Source organism: Merops nubicus, unplaced genomic scaffold (assembly GCF_000691845.1).
Source record: "Merops nubicus isolate BGI_N331 unplaced genomic scaffold, ASM69184v1 scaffold20875, whole genome shotgun sequence".
In the NCBI taxonomy this organism is placed as follows: Eukaryota; Metazoa; Chordata; class Aves; order Coraciiformes; family Meropidae; genus Merops; species Merops nubicus.
The window spans coordinates 54968-78752 of NW_008610774.1; the positions used below are offsets into that span (position 1 = coordinate 54968).

Consider the following 23785-nt stretch of genomic DNA (forward strand, 5'->3'; position numbering starts at 1 on the left):
TCAGGTACTTAGTCAAAGGTTTGACACCTACACTGCCAAGCAAATAAGTTCTCAGGGGGCCATTTACTTATTCCTACTGTTAGCGAGTTAAATGGTCACTGACAGCATTAAATAATGGAGTGGAAATCACTCAAGTACAGAACTCATATGCCCACACACTGAGTATTTTTAAACAGAGGACAGACACATCAGCTTCTTGAAGTCCAGCATTCTGTCATTTAACTGAAATGATACCTCTCAGAGGTAAAACAGGCTTAAATTGCAGCACCATTTAAAATACCACTTAGCAGGAAAATGTGAGATGTATGTTCTTCCATCACTGCAGATGAAGAGACTTGACTATTTCTGACCCAAAGATGATAATTTCAAATTTCCTCAGAAATAAGCAACTCCTAAACACCTGCTCAAGACACATTACTACAGAATATTCTGAAGCTTGCCCTGGACACCAACTAGCTTCACTAATAACATTTAGATTAGATTCATTTTATGCTGATTAACTTCCACTGAGTCATTTCCTCCCAGTAAAAACTCCATAGGACAGTGCTTCTTAATAAGTGAGCTCCACCACTGAGGACACAGAAAGCCCAACAAAGCAGAAAGCAGCCCCAAGAGCACCACTCTGTGATGACCAGCAAAGCAGCACTAACTGATGTCAAGTGAGGTACTGGCTAAGCTCTTTGAAACATCCTGCCAAAAGAAACATCTCCCATCCTCCAGCAGGAAGGAAGAGGGAAGTTTTAGAAAGACAAAACTCACTGCTATTTCACAGAGAATTTAAAAGTATCTTCAGAGTAATCCTGCAGTTGATCAAGCAGTGCAACTATAGTGCTGGTACATTATTTTGGCTTGACACTTCATTTTTGTTATAAATGATAATGTGGAATGTCTTATTTTGCCACGAGCACAAGAAAGCAAAGGAGTCTAGCTCAAAATAGAGACAGTGTCACTCGAGTGTCCATTTGCCCTGCAAACCACATCCTGCACACCATAAGCTCAGTGTTATACTGACTGCAAGTTCAGCCATGAGACCAAAATATTCAATTATCAGTCTCATTTTACCATTTTACCTGCTAGGTCTATCTGTCTTAGCAAAGTATTCAAATGGTTACACATGCTATTGGAAGAGTCTGAAAGTCATTAATAAAGTTGCAAAACAGGTGCAAACTGTCAAATTACATCCCCATAGGAAAGTCACTGTTATAATTTTACCTATGGAATGCTCTGTTCTCATTGCAGCAAACGCACCAGTGCAGCTGCCACTGCCACCAAGCTGAGGAGCCCCAAATAATGGAGTGAGAACGACCAGTGCTGTTCAGGAGTCCAGGAACCAAAAAACAGGCAGACCAGGAGGGCTGGGAGGGAGGTAGGAGAAGTGTTCCTCTTGACAATGTAGGAATGGCAGAAAGAAAGGAAGAAGACAAAGGGAAAAGAGACTAATAGCCAGACAATAGGGAGATTCCATATATTCAGGGAAATAGAACAATCATGTGCCTTCAGCTATGGATGAACAAGAAAATACAGAAAGGATCACATGACAAATCCTTAAATTAAGGGATAAATTTTAAGTTCAGGAAAGAAGATCAGAGAGAGGACAAAGTAAGAAGAAATACCTTCATGGCTGTAGCCAAGATTATCTGCAATTACTTCAGACTTTTCTCTAGTTTAAAATTCCTTCCACTGACCACCATTTACCCCAAAAATAAATTCACACTTGGGTGGCTCTGAAGACACAGATTCTCCCCTCGGACATGCCTGTGAGGACATCTGTTTTACAGAGTCTGCTTTGCTCTTTCTCCTCAGCATCATTAATGTCTCAGAATATAGAGCTAATCCAAGAACTAACTGCTGCAACAGCAGTCTGCCCTGAACCACCAAAACAAAACGGCTCAAAGAGTCATCACCACATCTCCTGGAGAGCCTGCCTCTGGTGCTCCAGAACCTCCTGTATTATCATCCATCAAGGCAATCAGGGCTGACAAAAGCCAGTCCTCCGCAGGAGTGGCCTCACATGATAAAGATCTGTAAGACATTTGGTTAGTAGGAGACACTGCAAGTGTTTTGTTGTGCCCCAACTCTGCTTTTGCTATGAAGCTGGAGTAAAGACCTAGAACAACCTCTCCAAAATCCTGATCTCACCATCAGGTCCCCATATCATTAGATTTTGTTTTTCCCTTCTTTCACCATCTTCTCCTTTTCATAATTCCCAACAATCTGGTTGGCACCAGGCTCCCTTTCTTTATTTTGCCACCTCCAGCATACCCCATCTGCTCCCACAGAGTCCCTGTGGCCTGTGCTGTCCAGGTAAGGCTTCTCCTACCAAACATCTCCCTGACACTGATGCCTTGCACTCTCTCTCCTTGGTTCATATAAAGATCTCTACATCTCTATAAAAGGGAGCTTCATCTTACAAGGCAATAACTCCTAGATGCCCAGTGCCGCTCCATCCAATCACCATCCTCCCTTTCTCAGCCAGTTCCCTTTGAGGCTCTTTCAGATCCTCACCACAGGCTCTGATCATTCAGTGCCTCCCTCCTCCAATTAAATAACCATATGCTAATCACAGATCTATTGGCCTTCAGGACATCTTTCATTCTTTTAGCACTGATTTAAGCCAATGTCCAAAACTCCACCTTCCCTCTACTCTCAGCTACTCCAATTCCTTTACCTCTTTCCTTTGCTGAACTACAGCTCTGTCTCTCATCTTCATTTGCCCCATCAGTCTCAATCATCATGGATGAGCTCTTCATAGCAGGCAGGCTGGCTTACCCTATGCTGATAAAGCACTGTGTAAATGTATGATGCACTATTAGCAATGATACCAGTAATGATGTGCTGCTCTTAAACATGCTGTCTTGAGAGTCATTTCTGTTTCCAAGAACAAAGACTACTAAATTCAGGCTTATCTTCTAATTTATCCTCCTTACAGACTAGCATGAAACAGGATATATCTAAAGCATGCACTGTTCTGTTTGTCCTTAATTATAGGCAGTATTATGCTGCCACAGCAACTAGGGAAGCTTAAGCTGCCCTAAGATGATACAAGATACTGCACAATGCTGCACACCCTGCCCCGTCTCCTGTCCCTGCATAGCACCATGCTGCACACAGGTCACGTTTACTCTCCAGGGGCAGTAGCAACCACATTCCAGCAGCTGCAGCAAGGCACCGGCAAGACGAGGCAAGCCCTTTGGTGGCACCCGCTCCGTCTCCATTTGCACATTTTCCTGCACTCCCTGGCTCCATGCAGAGAGGAAAAGGGCACTGGGAAGGCATCCCCCTCTCCAGCACCATACAGTGGGGAGGACACTGACAGGACCACGCTGCTCCAGCTCACTAGATTCAGAGGATGGATTCATTAAAGGGAAGGGGTTAATTATATATCTGACTCCCCCAAAACATCTGGATGCTCCACTTCATCAGCACATCTGTAGCTCTCCACCAAACCACAGATTGCTCAGCCACCTCCTGACCAGCTTCAAACAGCAACCAAACAGTGGCACAAGAAAGTGAGGCATTGTGGGGCATTTAAACGAAGAAGCGCTGATGCACTGAGAGGCTCTGGAGCTGCATTAATGCCAGCAAGCCATCCTGTTCCTGAGGAGCCCCGCAGCTCCTGTGACCCTGCTATGACACTGCAAAGCAGGGATATATCCAAAACCCATGCATGGTGGATTTGTCAGCAAGGCAGTCTTCACTGGGAAGAACTGGTACCCCACCTTCCTAGGTAACTAATTCAATTTTAATTTTCCCATATCACATCAGCACAGGATTTCTTGGGTGTGGGTTATGCCTAATGAGGAAGCTTTAGGAAGGGACTCTGCTTCTTCCCTTGACCCATCATTCACCAAGCACTTACTACGGTTCCCTGTAACTACAGCAAGCACTTGTGTTTCAGCCTCACAGGCTAGCTTAACTACCACAGGTCAGCACAAAAAGGTTTAACTCAGGATCCAATGAGTCACACATTTTCTTCACCTTTTGGTGAACTACTGCTTATTCATAACCCAGTTATCCACTTGATCTGTCAAAGAGATTTAAATTGTGCCAGCTCTGCACAAAGCCAGGATACCAGTGCATCCCAGCAGGGTCCAGGGCAAAAGTTTACAGCTGTTACACACAGAGAACTGGTGAACTACATTATAAGCTTAGCAGAAATATAATTCTTGCTTTCAACAGGACAGAGGACGGTAGGATGAAGTGATTTAGACAGAAACAACTTAAACATGGCAACTGAAAAAAAAAAAAAAAAGTATGATTCATTCCTTTATGCTTTTCTTCTCCTGCATTAAATTCTGTAAGTACTGATAGTCATGGCATAATCAGGTTTAACAGGTTAGCAGTAATATATGCCTCAAGTGTTTCTAATACATCGTAATCTTTCACAGAATTTCCATCACTGTCAAACTGAACTACTGATTTTCAGTTGATGCTTTTAACATGTTTCTATGGTTACTTTCCAAGGCCATATCACAGAAGCCTGAATAGCAGTTCAGAAAGACAAAAGGCATTTTGCATCCTTCACCATATTAAATAATTTATGAAAGTTAAGACATCCTCATGGAAAAAAAAATCATAAAAGAATAGGTTCTGAGGTTATTTTCTCAGCAACAGTCTGAAGCACAGTAAAATCAATATCTCTACAAAAGCCTTCAACAAGTAGACTATTTGACTAATGTTCCATATGGTACAAAATGCTATGGAACGTGTTCTAAGTTTAGATCTATATGCACGAGCCTACATGAACTGCATGAATGGACCTTAAAAAAGAATATTTAGACATCTGATTTGCTGCTGTCAGCTTAATCTTTTAAAATTGGGCACTAGGCATTGTCTCAGAAAGTGTTTTGAATCTAAAAGGAATGCAAAAATAAAACTGACAAAAATGATGTAAAAATGGTACCGGCAGCCTTTATTATTTCCATCATTTTTTATTCAATGCCACACAGATTTCAACTGTCCCCAAAACGTTACAAATTTTGACTAGCATAATGAAAGCTTGTACACAAAATTGCTGAATTCTCTGCCTACCGCTACACTAGATCAGAGTTTATTGGAACTAATTGAAGTGTCTGAGGCTTGGAACAAAAACACATTAGTCATTTAGTGGTTGTGCTAATATTGCTATGCCTTTCCTACAGTTTCATTAGATACAGGCTCCTTCAATACCCTAATCATATGCTCAGTCACAGCACAATCAGTACACAGAGTACTGACAAGCTGTCCCACCATGCCTTAAGCTGATAAGGTGCCTGCTCTATGAGTAACCTCAATTATTGACTATATTTTATGGTCAATCTAATGACCAAATGCTTATCAGTGAACCATCAGGTGCCTGTAATAGGATAGTGACCCTTAGTTTATACGTACCATTACTGCTCATTAGTGAATAATTAGATTCTTTAATCCACAACTCACAGGCATTAAAATATGATGGAATATCCTGAATCTAGAAAAAGACGACCCTGTTTATTTTAACTCTTAAATTTAAATGTTCAATTACATTACTCAGAGATTGTATGTTATTTTCTTGTTAAGAAAAGCTGCCTGTGAAAAGCCTATCATGTGAAATGTTTTATATCATGCCTAAATTGACACAGCTTTCCCAAACATGCAAGAGTATGATGAGAGTGGAAAGATAAGGGAGGTGATTCACCATTGTGATTCTCCAGACTTATTAACTTAAATGGTTTCAACCTAGCAGAACCCAGCAACACTGCAAATGATTTAGAAACTTTAGAACATCTGTCAGTGCTATGTTTGGAAGACAGTTCATCAAACAAAAGCAAGCAGATGCAAGGGAGTGGAATCTTCTTTTTTGGCAGGTAGTCCATTAATTTATTCCCCTCAAGTGCGTGCCCATTCTCCTCCTCCTCACTGCCCTTCTCCTGCCTGTTCTTGGAAACACCATTTCCTCTCTTCATCACCTCACCAGGTGTCCAGGTGACAAAAAACCCAACAGCTTATTGCAGCTTTGTACCACAATATGCCAATATTTGCTTAGCTGCAAGCATAGCCCACAGAAGGGTCCTACAACTATCTCACATATTTTCACATAGTAACATAAAGTTTGTTCAGGTTCCTTATACAAAAAAAACCCCACAAACCTAGAAACAGGTACAAAGTGTGGAGCTCAAAGTGAGGCACAGCTTATGCCACACCAAGGGACAAAGCCCAGCTGCAATCTTCTCAAATCTGAAGAATGTAAGATTAAATTTCTCCTCCTGCTTTGTAAGGGTAAACTGGGAGCCTCTTCACAGTTACTTATGTCTATAAACTAGGATTTTTGCTGTGGCTTTCTTATGCTGTCAGTGACCTACTGAGAAGCTGCATTTTCTGCTAAATCCTCCAGTCCTTTGGTAACATGACCACTGAGTAATGTCGGGCAATTGCTTGTGTGACACAGTCAGATGTTAATCAGACCTTTCCTCCTATGACAGATCAGAGTGAGGAAAAAAGCTTAAAACTGATTTAATTTCTTAATACGCTTCTGTCTTCTGGCTCTAATATTTAGCTTTGATTTTGAATACTTAGCACTTCCATGCTAGACACTCTGCATTTCTAGGTAATGAATAAAATACTTTTTTTTTTTTTTTTTTTAAAAGCAGAACATAATTACGCTTGAAGAAATTAGACATGACACACAAATGAGAAAGAGCTTTGGATGAATATGTAGATTTGGGCTGCACATATGCTTAACAAAATCAGTGCATTCACTGCAAAGACTATCTTCAAAATCATCATTTTAACCATAGTTCTCTTATCACAACATAAACATTTTGCTGCAGCTCTTAGCTATTATTTTCCAGGTGAGGACATGAACTCTTTGGACAGTCTTTTAAGTCTGTGACCTTACAAACACAAAGTTCTCAATAAGGAACAAACTGGAGTAAAAAAAAACTAACCAACCAAAAATAAACTTCACAGATATCTTCCCTTCCCAGGCACAAGACAGCTCACAATCAAGAGTCCAAGGGTATTACTTCACCAAATAAAGACTCCAGTTTTAATGTGAAAAAGACATTTATTGGCTGCCGGGAAACCATGCCACTGCCCAAAAGCTAATTGTGCTAGGACCTGTACAAACACAGTTAACATGGTTTCATGAAAAAACAAGACTGGGATCCTTCATTCATGTAAAGATAAATTTGTATTTAGTGTTTTACTGCTAAGGAAATCACAGATGCAGTTTCCACAGGCACCCTATGAAGGCTTTGTCTTCCAAAGTAACTAACCCTGCACCCCAATACACTGAATGCTAACATACACAGATTTTTGTCTAGCTACTTTATTTCCATGACAAAACAGCTCTTTTCCCAAGCTGACGTCCCAATCCAGCCCCTTTTACAAAAGAGCTCTTGTAAAAAGATGGAGATACTCAGTAGATGTGGTCAAAGAGAGGCCAATGATTTGAAAAAAATAAATATACATGCATGTGATTATCAATACATTATTTGCATTTATTCCAGTAGAGAAGAAAGAACAAAATGTGCCAGGCTCTGCATAACACCAGTAACACACTGGCCTTGCTATGAAGTTTAGGATTTAAGTGGCTGAGGAGCGAAACATGGTAAGGGAACAATCAGCAAATACAATGAATGGAGTCTACAACATAACACTAGTGTCATGACTCCTCTTTCCTCTCTAGGTGCTTGCTTAGAGAGGATTAGCTGAACAGAGACACAAAGGACAGGGAAGTAGATGCTGCTGCAAAGGACTGAAGGGAAGAATGACCTCCTTCCTCAGCATGGTCCAGGCTGGATGCTGCAAAGGGACAGAGGAGACCAGAAAGGAACGGCTGGACTATAAAAGCCTGAGAGCCCATCAGCGCTGAGCAAAAACAGCCCAAACTGTTGATACCCCTATAACTGTGGTCCCTGGATAAGCTGCTTTCAGGTAACTGATAACTGTTCAAGAAAAAAAAATTATTTCTCACTTTAATCTCTCCCTCTAAAAACCACGACAAAAAAAAAGAAACAAGTGCTTTGTGGGGAAAGAAAAGAATTCAACTACCCCTGTTCTTTGGTTAAAAAATTGAAGAGAATCAATTTTGAACAGAGGAAACATGGGTAGGAAATAAGCAATGTACTAATGGATTTTAAAATGTTTTAGCTAGCATATAGCCGCTAAAGCTATAAAACTCTGATTCACTCAAGACAAAGACAGATTCATGAGAAGCAATTAGGGCCTGATCCAATGTACAAGGATGCCATTTGCAGTCTTGCTGCTGACTTTAAGAATCTTTGAATCAACCCAATGACAATCATGAGTAAGGATCTGTCGCTTTACAATAAAATCAGTACTGAGTTTTCCTGACCAGCGACAGAAACTTCACTGGGAGACAAGATTTGGGGTCTTATTTCAGATTATTAGGCACTGATTTCTTTATCTCAGTTCCAAGGAGGGTATTTTATTTTCCAGACTCCCCAGTGTCAGTGACAGTCTTTATGTTTCCCTTTGACACACAGATTCACACTGAAATAAATACAGAAGTAGATTAAGCTAAATCACACTGTTCATATCCACAGTATGAAAAACGGTAATGAAAGCTGTGCTGCTGTCCAGTCTAGATTCTTTAGAGAGGATTCATCTGTCCTTGTTTAGTTAACTAACCGAGAAAAAAGATGTCTGAGCTTTTCCCCTCACCTTTCCTCTCCACTCCGACTGATTTCAGACACCTATTTTAAAATGAAACAAATCATCTTCTGTAGGCAACCAGTCTCTGTATTGACTTTTAAACCTGCAGCACTTAGCACAGAGATAGAACGTTAACTTACACTCTTGGAGCAGTCATCTTCCCACCTCTTGTGTTCAGACAGACTGTGATATGTGGGCATATAATGCTTAAGACTCATTGTACTGTGTTCTTCTAAAAACCAGGACCTCAGAAGCTAAGCACCCTCTGAGGTCAGATTGTAACTTACAGTAAACATGATTTATTTAATGGTGCAAAATGTTTTAAAGATCAAGAAAAAGGAAACAATACAATTACCATCGTGATTACATGGTAAAGATCCTCACTTAGTGCATAAATTTGACTTTAATGCCATTCACAGACATACGTTTTTTCAATATTGTCTCAAAACATGTTCAGTTCTGAATTTAAAAAAGGAGTTTGGAATGCAAGTACAAAGCCCTGAATTTTGTTGTTTTAAATACCATCTGCTTGACAGCGTATTGCATTTAATCAACATTGCTAATTACAACAAACATTTCACAAACAAAACTAACATATCATTTTTGTTGTAAGACTTAAGAATGGAAAAAAGACTGTTCTGTGCTACTGCTAAACAAAAAAAATAGAGAATCTTAAATTGTTTTAACTACTGTTGCTACCAACTATGAGTATTTTTTTATTCGCTTAAAAAGACTAGGCTATGGATAAGTATAACTTTTTTTTATTTACATCTGAGTAAAAAAAAATAAACTGTTACGTCAGCTTCTGCCCCAGGGAAACCTAGAGAAAACGGTCTTGACAGAGGTGGAAATGGCCATTAAGGACTAAAGAGCAACACACATTTTCTTGGGTTCTGGTCAATAGAGGCTCCTGCTCAGGTCTCCATAGAGACAAACAGCATCATCACCACATCCCTGCTCCCCAGTAACCTTGGAAAACCACAGTCATGACCAGGTGACCAACTCCACCTCTCAGCAACCAGCACCACACACTACACTCTCTACCATGGCAAATACTCAACAGCATTTCACAGCCATTTGAAGACCCACGACCAGTTACAGAAACCAGAAAGGCAAAAAACTACCTTATGAAGAAGGAAGCTGCAGCTGAGGTACCTGCCGAGACCCCAGCTGGAGTAACCACACTCTGGGAGGCTGCCAGGCCACCTGCTCCCACAGGGTCAGCGTTGTTCTGCCCTGAGCTGATCTGAACGTTGGGACCATCTCGGCCACCTTCTGCTGCTGCTTCTGGCTGAAAAAAATAAAAACATACCTACAGGTTAATACACTTGCTGAATGGCCATGACAGGAAGAAATCTCAGGCAGTACTTCCAAAGAGTGTCTTTGCAAGGGTGAAGCTGAAGATCAGCATCAGCTGAGGAGCAATACAGCTGGACAAGCATACCACAGTAGGTTCTGCAACACAGAAGGTGAAAACCATCACCACAGCAGATGAGCAGAAGAACACAGACCCTTTGTGATGGGTAATGCACAGTTAAATAGTTTGACAGGAATGAAGAAATGGAAAATGAAAAGCAGAACCCTTTTGTTTTACAGTGTTATTCGGAAGCTGGCAGAACTGTTTATCTGGTTCAGTTATAATTGCCAGGAGTTATTTCTCAGTGGCACATCATCTTCAAGACCTATCTGTTTAAGGGGAACTAACTAAACAGTCACATTTGTAACATGTTTCCACATGAATAACCACAAGAACTAAATTTTTTTGAAAAATTGATTGTTTAAAATATATATACAGCCCTGCTTTGCAGTATTATTTATCTTAGCAGCACAAGTGTACATCATGTACATGAAAATCATTCCAGTGGAAGAACAATAGTGACTGTAGATGCATCTTCTCCAGAATAATGCTTCTGCGGCATCTGAGACAGAGTTTGAAGAGGAACAATTGTTTTGGGATTTTGCCAGAATACCAGATATCTGTATTGTGAAATTGTGTCATGTCGATACCTTCATGTTTTAGGCCACCAACTCTTTCAGTACCAAGCTCAATTAAGCCCTATCAGTCAAATTCTCATTGACAGTGCTGAGAAGGCCTCCTTTTCGGAAGAACCTGCTCTGTGTCTAGGACTACTGAAGATTTAATTAAAGACGACACCACAATAAATATTTGTCAAAAGAGTTAATTGATTCATGTATGATAATATATGATGCTTCCATCATCTGAAATACTACTTTGACATTTCCAACTAATTAGCCAAAATAAATTCCAGAAAAGGAGACAGCCCTGTAATGAAGCACAAATGCAATTAAATACTTCCTGGGATGCCACCAAATTTTAAATTTTGTGCTGCTATAGATCATATTTTACAGCTACAGATATGCAGACATGGTAGTGGGGCATTCCCAGTTATGTACACACCCTCAATTTTCTCATACACTGACAACCCAAACAGATGTTTTCTCATGAGAACCGAGGCAACATGGTTATTAGGTACCAAGTAAAAGAAAGTAGTACTCAACTGGTACATGAAAGACCGTCTGGAGTTTCATCTGAGCTCATTCCCATAGGTTGAATGCTGAATACCCAGTTCCCAAAGTCAACAAGAAGAAAGCACACTCAGCTCTTTTGAAGGTCTGCTCTTCAAAGATTAATACTATTATCAGTATTATGGACTGGCTGACTAATGTTTTACCATAGACTGCTACACAAAAAAATACTTTTATGGAGCTCACCTCAGAGATCTGAGGCTGAGACACACAAGAAAATTCATCCAGATTAACTTAATCCTAGCAAAGCTACTCACGCTAGAAGCCTAACTGGAAATTTTGAATAACCCTCTGCAAAACTCTTGACTGTAATACAGAAGTCTCATGAGATCAGATTTCTTAGTGACACAGACAGAAAGGCAGAGACTGAGCACTGCTAGATATCCAGACTGGCACAAAGAAATGTTATGGAAGGAACGCACGCTTAAAAAGCGTCTATCCCATCCATGATCTACTGGCACTGACAGCCAGGAATGGGGATGCTTGGAAAAGGACCAGATTTAATTGCTTAAAACTAAGTGATGGGGTAATGAGGTCCTGGAGGTGGTCAATAAAGCAGGTACTTGATCATTGAAGCAATAAATGTGTGGCCTTGACCTATACCAGTCACAGAAAGCATATGGCATGGGGAAAAACATACAGACTAGGAAAAATCCAATGTGACGTCTGAACTGACCTCTCTGAGCTGAGAGGGAATGGCGCTTCAGTTCCAAAATCTTCATCAAATCACTCATGACCAAACACAGAAACTACAACCTGATCACTAGACAGTCACTAGTCAGTGTTACTGACTGCACTGAAAGTTTACAGTGTCGTATGTCTCTGCATCCAGAGATGTTTGGTTTAATTTTCTAAGAAAAGGCTTGACAGGCAAAAGCCATTAACCCTCTGGAAAACACCCAATCCTCAAAGGAAAGATTTCCAAAACAGCTCTATAGACCCCTTCCTTCTACTCTCTACAAAACCACATGAAAACTGGTACTAGTGAGAGCACAGCAAGGACAACACTTGAAAATGTCACACCAAGCGTTTTGTACATGCAGGGATGACTGACATCTCTGTACTTCATTTCGGCCCCTCCATCATGGATAGGAGGGTTTCGGTACTGGGTCCCAGTGCTCATCCTGAGGCCGTGGAAGCAGAGATAAACACACTGCATTTTGGCTGGCAGCATCCACACACACAGCTGAGGTTGGCAGGGCCACAACAAATAATGACAGCAGGAGTTGTTCCCAGTTAAGATGGCCAAAGGCTGGGGGAAAGGGCAGGAAGAGACATAGGCAACCTAATACCCCAGGCTGTGGAGGTGTGATGGGCAGAGCAGGGGCATCCCCTGCCCCATCCCCAAATCCCAACACACACATTCCCCATGACCAGATGGCAGGAAACATCTGCCCAGGTTTACACAGGTCAGACTAGTCCAAAATTACACTGTAGAGAAGTTGGCCATAGGTAAAATTTCCAGGGACACAGCATGCTGTCAGGCCACTACCATCTGAAGGACAATTACAACCCTAACAAGCTCTTTATAAGTTTGAAGTGCAAAGCCAAAAACTAAGCCATAATGTTTCCAGTTTCCTGAACATTTCTGTTCTCTGGACATTGACCTCTGTCCAGGCATCCAAAAAAGCCAAGCTAGGTTGCTGCCACTTTGTCTCTGCAATGCATGCAAAATATGTGCCTGGTAACAGGCAAGAAAAACGTGGTAATATTAACATTCTAGATACAAATAAATCAATGCCAGGATAGTACTGTCAAGGTAAGGGAGAACCAGAAGGCTGAGCAGATCTGCAAATGAAAGTAACCAGATACGGTGTCCAAATGTAAGTGCCAAGAACAGATTCACAGAGGAGGAACTGCACAAAATTACGGAAGTGTCAACAAGTCTGACACACATCTGTGTAATCAGAGTCAGAACCCAATACAATTTATTTTATTTCAAAAAATGAAAGCATTCAACAGGGCTTCAACAAGGCATTGCAAGTGAGGCTCCAGCAAAGTCAAGCCTGAGTATGTACTGGGGGGACTTTTTTCCTTTTCTTTTTATGTTATATTTACCCCTTTCTGAACAGCAAGCAAACATACAGAATTTTGAGTATTTGCATTAGCTTACTATTTTCCCCTTCAAACTAGAATGTCACAGCTAATTAAGTTGTAAAAACTGCCTGATCTAATGATTATGGAATATATTAAATATGTTTGTATATGATAAAACAGTAATTTTCCCCCTAAATGATTCATGCTAAAACTCTTATGACCCACTACCACTAACTGGAAGAAACATAATGTAAATCTCTATTTGGACAACTCTCATACTAAAGACCCTTCTTTCTCATAAGCTGGATAAGTCCTCCATATGTCTTCTGTGTGAAATGTCTCCTCCTGACTAACTAGCACTAGGTGAAGTTAACAGCACAACATACACCAGGTTGAAGTGAAGCATGTTCTGGATAAACTTTTTACTGATATTTGAGAAGGCTTCTGCCAGGGTTCATTATAAAATAACATTGGCATTTTAGAACTACAATACACTACTATAGTCATTTTGTGACCTGTAGCTGCAATGTGGTAACAAGAATGCCCAAACCTGTAGTTTCAGACTTTTACACATATCTCATGTTCAATGTAAATCAAATACAAAGCATAATATCCCTTCCCTCAAAATAGGTTTTCAGCTACAGGGGTTGCTAATGCCTGGCTTACCACTGATATCTGAAGATGAGGCAGGAGAAAAATCACAGATAGCATTCAATAGAAACAGGAGGGCCCAACTGCTTACAGTCACAGACTGTAAAGTAAAACAGGAGATCCAAAGACAACCTGAGGGCCCTTGGTTTTCAGACTAATATCTGAATTACTAAAACAGGTTAAGGGTATGGATCTTCACCACCAAAATCCACCAGCATTCTGTACTTCACACACAGAAAGGACCTCATCTTTCAACTGCAGGACACATGCACGCAGCTGCATCCAGTGCTGGTGCCCTTGGCAGTACAAGGATGGAGAAGCAACAGCTTGCTCCCTTCTGGTCAGGGGCTCTTCATCTCAGTCTGACACAGATCTCTCCTAAACCATGCTCCTTGGTACTTGACAAACATCCAGGTTTTAGGCAGGACTTGGGCAGGCCTTTTTCATCTACGAAATGCCCATTCCTTCCTTCAGCCTGCCCAGGTTGTCAGGCTGGAAGGTCTCTACAGCCAGGGTTCTGGTAACACAAAGATGCCATCAGACAGCAATAGACAAATTACTTCACATTTCAGCCATTCAGGACACTAGCACCAAAAGAAGCTGCAAGTGACACTCTTTTTTCTTCACAGCTATCTAAACAACATTCACGTGAACTTCACCGTCTTATTTGTGCAGTCAGGAGGACACAAAAAGGGGCTATCAAGAGGGATGTAGATACATCTGCTGTACATAAACACTCTTAAAATGGGACTTTTTCAATTTAAATGCAAAGTGCAGTGGACTTAGAACAGCCAGGCTAGAAGAACCATTTCTTCTAACACCTTTGGGCAAGCATCAGAAAGTGTTGCCCAGAGCCCTCCTTCCTGACATGTATTAGAGTAGTTATAGCCTCCAAAGCCAAAAAATATAGCTGTGTACTGCTCAGGGTGTTCTAATTTACCATTGTGGTCAAAATTTAAAATGAACTGCTTATTCAAGTGGACAAATATATAGTTGAATCCCTGCTTTTTGTCAGAGGCTGGTATGAGCAAGCAAAGGAATTCATTAACCAGCTCATAATAATGCAAATTTCTGACAGCTTAGGATTGGCCTTCCTACAAGGAGACAAATGCTTTTCCATTAGGACTGACTTCCACAGGCCAGATACGTCTTTAACAGCAGCAAAACACAAGAGATATACAGAGCTTTGAACAGAGAGAACTCATGTCACGGACCTGACTCTCCAACAAATCTCTCAATAACTCTAGGTCTCAACTCAACCAAAATCTCACTGTGCCTTAATTACTCTCTATTCAGCAAAACAGAACAACCATGTTCCCAAGTACTACAAGTCTTACACTATTATTACAATCACTATATTGTTATAATGATTGACACATTATGTCGTGAAATAAAGGCAAAGGTTGACCAAGACTGTCACACCTAATTTCTATTTCAGTCGGGCTTGAACTGCTTGTATATTAGATGTAACTACTTTAAAGAGAACATCCCCTGGGATCAATTTGCCTGACAGCTACCACATGCAAGGCACCCATTGACTAGTCTCTCTCTCAAAGAGGTTCAAGCCCTCATTATCTGAAGGGAAAACTGGTTCTTCAGTGCACCCAAATCTAGAGAAGATTCAGTTACAGGCAAGCTCATAAGGCAGCATTAAGCCTGCAAGCACAGGGACAGCTCTGTTGAAGGACACTGGGGTCCCACATTAGAGATGGATCTCTGAAGATTGCTGTTTTTTTTTTCTCTTGTGGCTGTTCCCTGCTGACCTGCTGTTTACTCTCCATGTGGGAGCTGTGAAATCCAGACAGTCATAATTCACCATGACTAGAATGAAATCTGCAAGCCTACAGATGTCCCAAAGTGCTTTCAAGTAGCAAAATGTCATGGCAGTAATGAGGAACTCCAGAAGAACTGCCCAAAAATCAACATGGAGCAGCTACAAAAAAAAAAAAAAAAAAAAAAAAAACACACACAAAGAACTTTTGGGCATCACAAGACAGGGTACAAAGAACAAAGAGGGTGTCCACATACTTAGTATACTGAGTACAAGGTGCAGCTCTAGTGCTGCATCTCAAGACAGGGCTAGTGGAGTAAGGGAAATGACAGCGACAAGCAAGTAAATGGTCAAGAAGATGGGAGTAGCTGCCTCAAGAAGAGAGATGAAAGAAGCTGGGACTCTTTTTTGGAGAGATGAAGGCTGAGGGGCAGTCGGCTGAGGTTTAAAAAGTCATGGAGGTGGTAGGTAAGCTGAAAAAGAGTATTTCTTTGCACTGGGACAGTGAACTCATGGAACCTGCTGACATAAGAGGCTGTGGAGGCAAAGAGTGTCAGCAGAGTTAGAAAGGAATCAGATAAATTTCTCTACACCAAGCCTATAAGCAGACACTAAAGGGAACAGACAGGGATGCGTCCCTGAGACTTCCCCAAGTGTACATGCTGAGGAGCATGAGCAGACTGCAGAAAGCAGCCAGGCTCCATACATTTCCCTAAACACCACTTCCAGCTCCACTGCTGGGGACAGCCCTGGGCTAGACAGCCTGCAGCTGAGACCCAGAATGATATTTCTGATGTTCTTATCATTCCCATAAAATCTTTTCACTGGTCTTTCTTAGCTGAACTAGTAACAGGAGGTTGCCCCATGAGTATTTTGGACTCATCAGGGGAGGCTGGTAAGACTCAAGGGGATGTCTACGACAGCTACTCTGCACAGACCAACTAAACCCAGACCCTCCCCAAGCCAGGCATCACAAGTGCCACTCCCCTTTTCGTCTTTCCGCTGCCATTCCCCTCTGCAACAGCCAACTGCCTTGCCCTACTTTATCACCATCACTTTTGAGAAGCAGAAAGGGGAAGTTCTGAATGGCAGGTTATATTGTCTAACACCACCAAAACCACAGCAATTGACTCCTGTCTACAGCACCTTTAAAATGCTCCCTTCAACTAAGGTATCAGAAAAGAACAAACTCATCCAGTTTTGAGATAATTGTATCTATGCAAACCAAGAGGAGTTAACTCATAAGTGTTTGGGCACCAAACAAAAGTAGCAATAATAAAATGTCAGCTTTGGAAAATGCCCAACCACAACATCAGTTTGTATCATAATTTATATGGACTCACTTCCCTAGAAGTGTTTCATGCTTGTATCTTACAAGTACTGCATTCGAATTCAAAGCAAACCCCTAATTATTGATCCTTCATTACACTGGGAAATTACCTCATCGTAGTTTTAGAGTTCTATTTATAAGTTTAATAATCTCATCATTGATTACGGTGACTGTATTCTAATTATAAATCCATTATCTCCTCAACAATGAAATAAAATCAATAATGCACGTAAATGGGAAAAAGAGGAATTTAAATGCATACATTAATGTCATTTCAAGTAGCACTATTTTATGCACCATCTCTAACAAAACTGTGTCACATCATTAGCAATAATGTGAAAAATCTTTTTCAATTAACAGAGCTGATTTGATGCTATGTTCAGTAAAGTGGCAATCCATTCCATTAAACACACACATACAAAGTGCTTGAAACATCTATGAACTCTATCTATACATCATAAATTCTCTCCCAAGTGCTGAAACAGAAAAGGAGATACATTTTCTACTGAAGCTTTTTAAACCTCCTTTCAGAAGCTACCACCCAGGGCAGTTCAGTGATTCTAGTTGCAAATAGCAAAGAACACCAATATTTGCCGTGTGCTCAGCTGCTCATGCCACAAAACAACAGGAAACGCTTTCAGCAATGCTCACACTGCACGCAGCTTGGCTACCTGGAGGCCCAGAGCCTCAACATGCCATAATTCCAGTAGACAGCCCATGGCACAAATGTTTTGAAAAACACTTTGAATTTAACATGTACAATGTTCAATCCTGTTTTACAAAAGCAGGAAGATTGGGCACCCCACACGTGCATCCAGCCATGCAAATTGGTTCCCTCCATGGGGTATATGGAGACCACTGCAAAGACTTGCTCTCCACGAGCCTGCAAACAACTAAGGTCTGAGCTCAGCATGAATTTATCTGGTTTCTCTGCTGCATTCACCTCTGAAACCAATGAGCGTTACTCAGCTGCAGCCCACCCTTAACAACCCATGTAGTGGTAGCTTCATAAAAGCACTTCTACATCAGATACACAGAGTCTTCCTCAAATATTGAAAGACACTTCTGAGCTCCAGACAGAACATGTAGGCCTTCCTTGTAAGGTGGTTTCTAAAGTTAGGGTGGCATGGGATGTGTTGATTAGCAACCAGTCTAACAACCATGGGGAGAATTCATAGTGGAGCATGTGCACAGTCTGAATGGACTAGCAGGAAGCAAAAGAAGCTGAAGGGGAGTGAACAGAAAAGGCCAGAGTAGAAAGCCAAGAGTAGAAAAATTAAATATTTGAAGTAAAAAAAGGAGGGGATTTTTTTAAACTTGTGTGGCTTACGATACACTTGCTGGATGAGAGAATTACTTACAGGCCAAAAATAAATTCAGCAGATTATCATTTGCACATAATCTCTAAAATCTGCTTGTCTTAAACCTACCTCTGATGAGTACAGGTGAAGTCTGGGCCAACATTCTTTATTACTGCTTGTTGACTTCAATTGTCAACAACAGCAAGTATAGACTTGTTTCCCTGTGAGAGCTGTAATAACAACTGCTTAGCCTGGAGGGGTGAAGGATCAAAAAAACTGTTTTCAGGTGGTAATTTGATCCTGAGAAGGGACTGAGTCCTGGAAATAGTTACCCTAACCTACAACTGTAAAACTAATCCTATGGCAGAAGTGTCCAATCCATAATATCGAGAGACGCAATCCGCACCCTCACCCAAGAAAATGCTCACTTCCATCTTGTAGCCAATACCCTTTCTGTCAACTCCCAACATTTTTCCTAAATCACTGTGATGCCTGCGAATACACTAAAAAGTAGCCTCATTTTCACCTTCAGCATCCTACACTGGGGGCAATCTACATTTTTATCCGCACATTTAAGGCTGATTTTTCAACCCACACTTTCTAAGCTGGGCTTCTACCTGGCTGCTGAGGCAGGGTGCCACTGACTCTGAACACATGGCACTGGCACCAGCTTCATCCCCCCACATCACACCTCACACCTGCATTTGCTAAGGCAGCAAAGCACAATGTAAGGCGTCACTGCCCAGCTGAGACTGAACAGTCTCAGGAAAGGTCTCTTCAATGGGGGCTATAAATTAGGTTAGTATGAGAAAGCATTTAGCAGCTTGGATCAAAAGGTTTCCTTCTGCTGTTCAGACTTGTTACATAGAGTGACCAACACTAACTTTGAAGTTCAGTTTGGGTTTTTTTTCTGCCACCCCCTTTCCTTTATGTACTTTCTCTACAAGAGCAGTAACACCAACAGCAGTAAAGCTAAAGGGAAAACAGAAAAGCCTCTATGCAGCCCTGGCCCCACCAGCTGTTTGGTATTTCATACCAACTTCTGCAGAATCAGGATGTGATAGAGTCTGAGAAATGTCCCAAAGCTCAAAGTCATCCAGATGTCTCACAGACAAGATTAATGGTCAAAGTGCTATATTTTAATTGTATCATTACAAAATATATTTCATGCATTGTATTAATAAAAGGTCACTGAGAAACCTATCAAGAAGGATTTTTTAAATTCATTTTAAAATCCATTTAGCATGACATTTATCAAAGTAAAAAAAGTAAATGCTAGAAAGTAAATCTTGTCGTTCTGTTTTCCACAGTCAGCTTTTTATTGCATCTTTTAAGCAACATGTAAGCCATCCTTGCTATAAACAAATAAAGAGGATTTAAGGGAAGTCAACAGAGGCTAAACTACCCCCAGATGAATCCATCTGGTTAAGATTAGGGTAAGAAGAAGACTTATCCCTAGGAACTACAGGAAAGCTTGTATTCTGACTAAAGTAACTCAGAGATTTTTCACATAAAACAAATGAACACAACTCCTTTCACTTCAGAGTATATGCACCCATTTACACATATTGTGGGTGAACCCTTCCTCCCTGAACCCCACTGAAGCAGGCTATAAACTTATACCAACTTTAAATTTGCAAGTACTCTCAAAGACATACTTTGGACTTTTGATAAATTTACAATTTTAATTGCATATGTTTTAAAAGTTTTACTTAGGTCACTTTCAGTTTTTCTGCTCCAACTTTTCCAATTTCCAAATGGTACATTTTGTGCTATATATTTAAGGCAACTTAGAAACTGGTGAAGATTCAAGGAGCCACAATATTTTGCCTATAGTCAATTGTATATATTCAAACTAGAAATACAGTGTGGCAAGGTTTTCATTTTAGTTAAGATGAAAGAAAAAGCAATTTGCAAAACAAGCTTTATTTCACTGTGATGTCGTTATAGCACATGGCATGGCTACTTTACCACTTTTAGGCAGTACATAACACTGCATACTAATAACACTGTCAATTGAAAGCATAAAGTATGACCTTTTTCCACAATACATGCAGAAGCTTCTAATAGGCATACAAGGTATTTTCAGTGGTTTTAATGTTCTACCTCTCACCCAGATTCAAACACATCTAGGAAGCCTAAACTCCCCTCACTTCTCTGCTTCTGTGTTAGAGTGGCAATGTTGAGTACTGCTCACATGTTTTTTCATTGAAGTAGTAACCTTATATTCACTTGTCAGGACTAGAATTAAAAACACTAATATAAAACTGTTTATTAATTACAGTTGTCAGTCATCCACTACAAATCAGCTGTCTAACCCAGAGTTATATCAGCTCCCTCCCCTCCACAATGCTCACTGGTCAGACTACTTATCACTGCTACTGGTGATTATTTTTCGCAATTTTTCACAACAGGCCACTTGGGTAAAGCAGCTGATTACATCTTCACCTTTTGCACCTTGGTTGCAATCCTAGTCTTCCCCTCCCTGGACCTTCCTCCAGATCCTTAATTACTGTTCCTCTTCACAGCTCCCAAAGCCCACGGTTATTATTTAGGTTTGAACAGCACCCACACTACGCTTTGAAGACACATTCCTGTTCAAAAAATTTATAATCTATATAATGGATTTTCACACTTGAACTCCAAACATATATTAAAAATTTACAATGTCCTGCACTTCTGACCCCCGGCATTCAGCCCAGAAGTGTTTTTGCAACCGTAAGTGACATTACAAGGTAATACATGCGAGTTTGGGGAGGGAGATGAGAAGCGCAGAAATCAAGTCATTTTTTTTTCTCTCCACAGCCAATTCCACTACTGCCACTATTAAAACTAACCATAAATAAAAAATATGGATCCTCAAGAAATGTTTGTAGTTATTAAGTCTCCTGAGGTTTGGCAGGAGATGTATTTGCACTCCCACAAGGTACTGTGCTCATGGCATCCCATGTCGGCTGCCCACACAACGGTTTGCTCCGCGTGACCCACCTGGGCTCAACCAGCATCAGCAGAAAGCCACAGGCCCCTCTGGCAGACAAGGTGAGACAAGACAGACATCCAAGATGAGAAAGGCAAAGCACCTCTTGGACATGCCTGTTTTTCTCCCACAACTACAAAGGAAGCCTTGGTAATCAGCTTAGAATAAACATACATCTTTTCGGCAGCTAAAAATAGGCGAGATGAATCCCAGACTTTATCCATGTCCATCTTCCTACTTTAGAAAATTAATTACATTAATTTCATATGCAGTACTGAGTTAAATCACTGAGAGGTAAGGCACCTGGGTAACAGTTTCCTACCAGGGCGTTCAGCACTTTTTTCAAAAAAACCCTCTTGGTAAGAAAACGGCAAAAGTAAATTCCCTGGGAAACAGGGTTATTCACAGAGTGGTTGAAATAACTCATATCACAACCAAGAGCGTAGAGCCCCTGGGAAAGGGTCCATATTTTTCTTTGGCATCTGTACAGTATCTTGCCCAAAATGATGGCAAAGATGTAGTCACATTACACATAATAAATAGCACATTCACTGCTGTCCTCTCTGCTGCAATTCTTCTTGCTCCAGAATTCCTCTAGCCAGACCAGCTTTGCCTTAGAAGAATATGGGAAAAGTATCTAAAGATAGACATCTCTAGAAGTATGTATATCCACAATTCTCTCCTGGGTTAATCTTAAACCTAAACCCTGACTTCCAGCTTCAGGAAAGGATTGCCAAAATCATCTCTCTAGCTAGAGTTTAAAATAAAAAAAAAGTAAATTTTTCTCATAGGAAAGGGAGTTCAGACTTGACTATCAATGGAACTTGGAGAATCCCAGTACAAAACTGAAAGGTAAGGCAAGATGAGCACTGTGCAATAATGTCCTTCAGTGGATGCTGTCCTAGGCAAGGGCTTTACTAGCTGATTCCTGAAATCCCTTCAATCCTGTTTCCTTCGACACCTGTGATTCCTCAGGGAAAAAGCATAGGGGAAGCACTTTCCGTCTGATCCACCCAAATAGTTTCATCAGACACAAGGCTCTTAATAATACAAAAGGAAGTAGGAGAATTCAGACAGAGACAAAAAGGGAAGAAATGCACAACACAGTTTTCAGTAACTATACTTGGGTTTAAATTAATAAATTTAAAAAAAAAAAAAATCACAACCCCAACTGACACAATCTTCTCTCCAAAAACTGCTTCTAAACTGTCTTTTGCAGATGACTGGATCACATCCAAGCAGCCTCCAACACCCAAGTCTAACAGTGTTTGTCCTCTCATTAAAGGTCAGTGTTTCCAGGCTACTAAGTTTGTTTGCACATTTCTAGATCACACTTAAGCTCTGTTAACATTATACACATTTTTCCTTCACAGGGGTTAAATGAGGCAACTCAATTTTATCTTGGAATAATGCAGTGGTTAGAGAAAACCACATCTATCAGTCAGCATGGTTAAGCAGGAAGAAAGCTGGAGCTGGCTGTTAGTAAATTATTTAAGACAAGAATAAGGGCAGGCAAGGAATGAGCAGAGAAATGGAAATACTTCTGCTTTCACAGTGTGCAGGCTTCCTAACCCTGTAGCTTCATTTTTTTTTCCCCTACATTTCTGTGATATACACAGAATTTAAAGGATAATTAAAAATGTAATATCGTATGCCTTACATTGGCCAAATTGATCCCTAATGCATGGAGCAGCATTTTAGAGAAAATAACTCATAGCAACAACTCCTCATAAACCATGAAGAGTTGAATGTGCCAGTTTTTTCCCTTCTCAATCTAATATCAGAGAGCACTCCAACATCAGTGGAGATTCACTGGATTTAAATGGGGACCCCTAAAAGGTGGGATGCATGTGCATTCACAAATTTCCAAATGAGAGAGAAGCATGGGAGGGGGAACCACATCTACAAGCCTTTTCTGTAAGGAAACAACAGCCACCCTGTAAAAGTGCTGTCACACAGCAGCACTCTTAAATATTTATCTCTGAGGATCTTGGAACTCAACCAGATAAAGCTATGAAGCAATATTAGGTAGTGTTTATATACAACAGCACATAAGGCATTATGCTAAATTTAAAGCTGTCTAGCACCAACACACCTGGTCTCGCAAGATCTGCTACAAAACCTGTATGTGTAAGCTCTGACTTCTATTCATACACTTTTCACCATTAGTACACACTCCCCTGTTCACTACCATGTGAAAATGGTTTAGGAATAAATCTTAGCCAAACCTAGTCACTATATTATTTGTCTTAGCATGGTTCTGTAGATAGTCACAAATCTGTAATGAACTTGCTTTTAAAGGTAACATGTACCTCTATAAAGCTTTTTTCCCTTCCCCACAAGAGTTCTTAAAATATACACAGAATACAGGAAATCAACATCAATGATTAAAATCCAAGTGCAATGACATTTACAGGCCTGTGGTTCTGCAGCAAGCCTCTGAACGCCCTCCTTTACAGCAAACTGTTTTGCAGCACATCTAACCGGAAGATTAATGCTCTCCATCACAGTCTATCAACAGCACCTGCTGAAAT

The 23785-nt window shown here is 40.7% G+C and overlaps 1 protein-coding gene across 1 annotated transcript in view; it reads right to left on the minus strand.

Annotated features, from left to right (window-relative positions):
• Positions 1 to 23785, minus strand: part of KIF26A (kinesin family member 26A) — a gene marked incomplete at its 5' end in the record, with an annotated part of 62446 nt that overhangs the window by 37732 nt on the left and 929 nt on the right. The window contains 1 exon segment of the mRNA XM_008941014.1: positions 9762 to 9928. Within this exon segment, the coding sequence (XP_008939262.1) occupies positions 9762 to 9928 (167 nt within the window).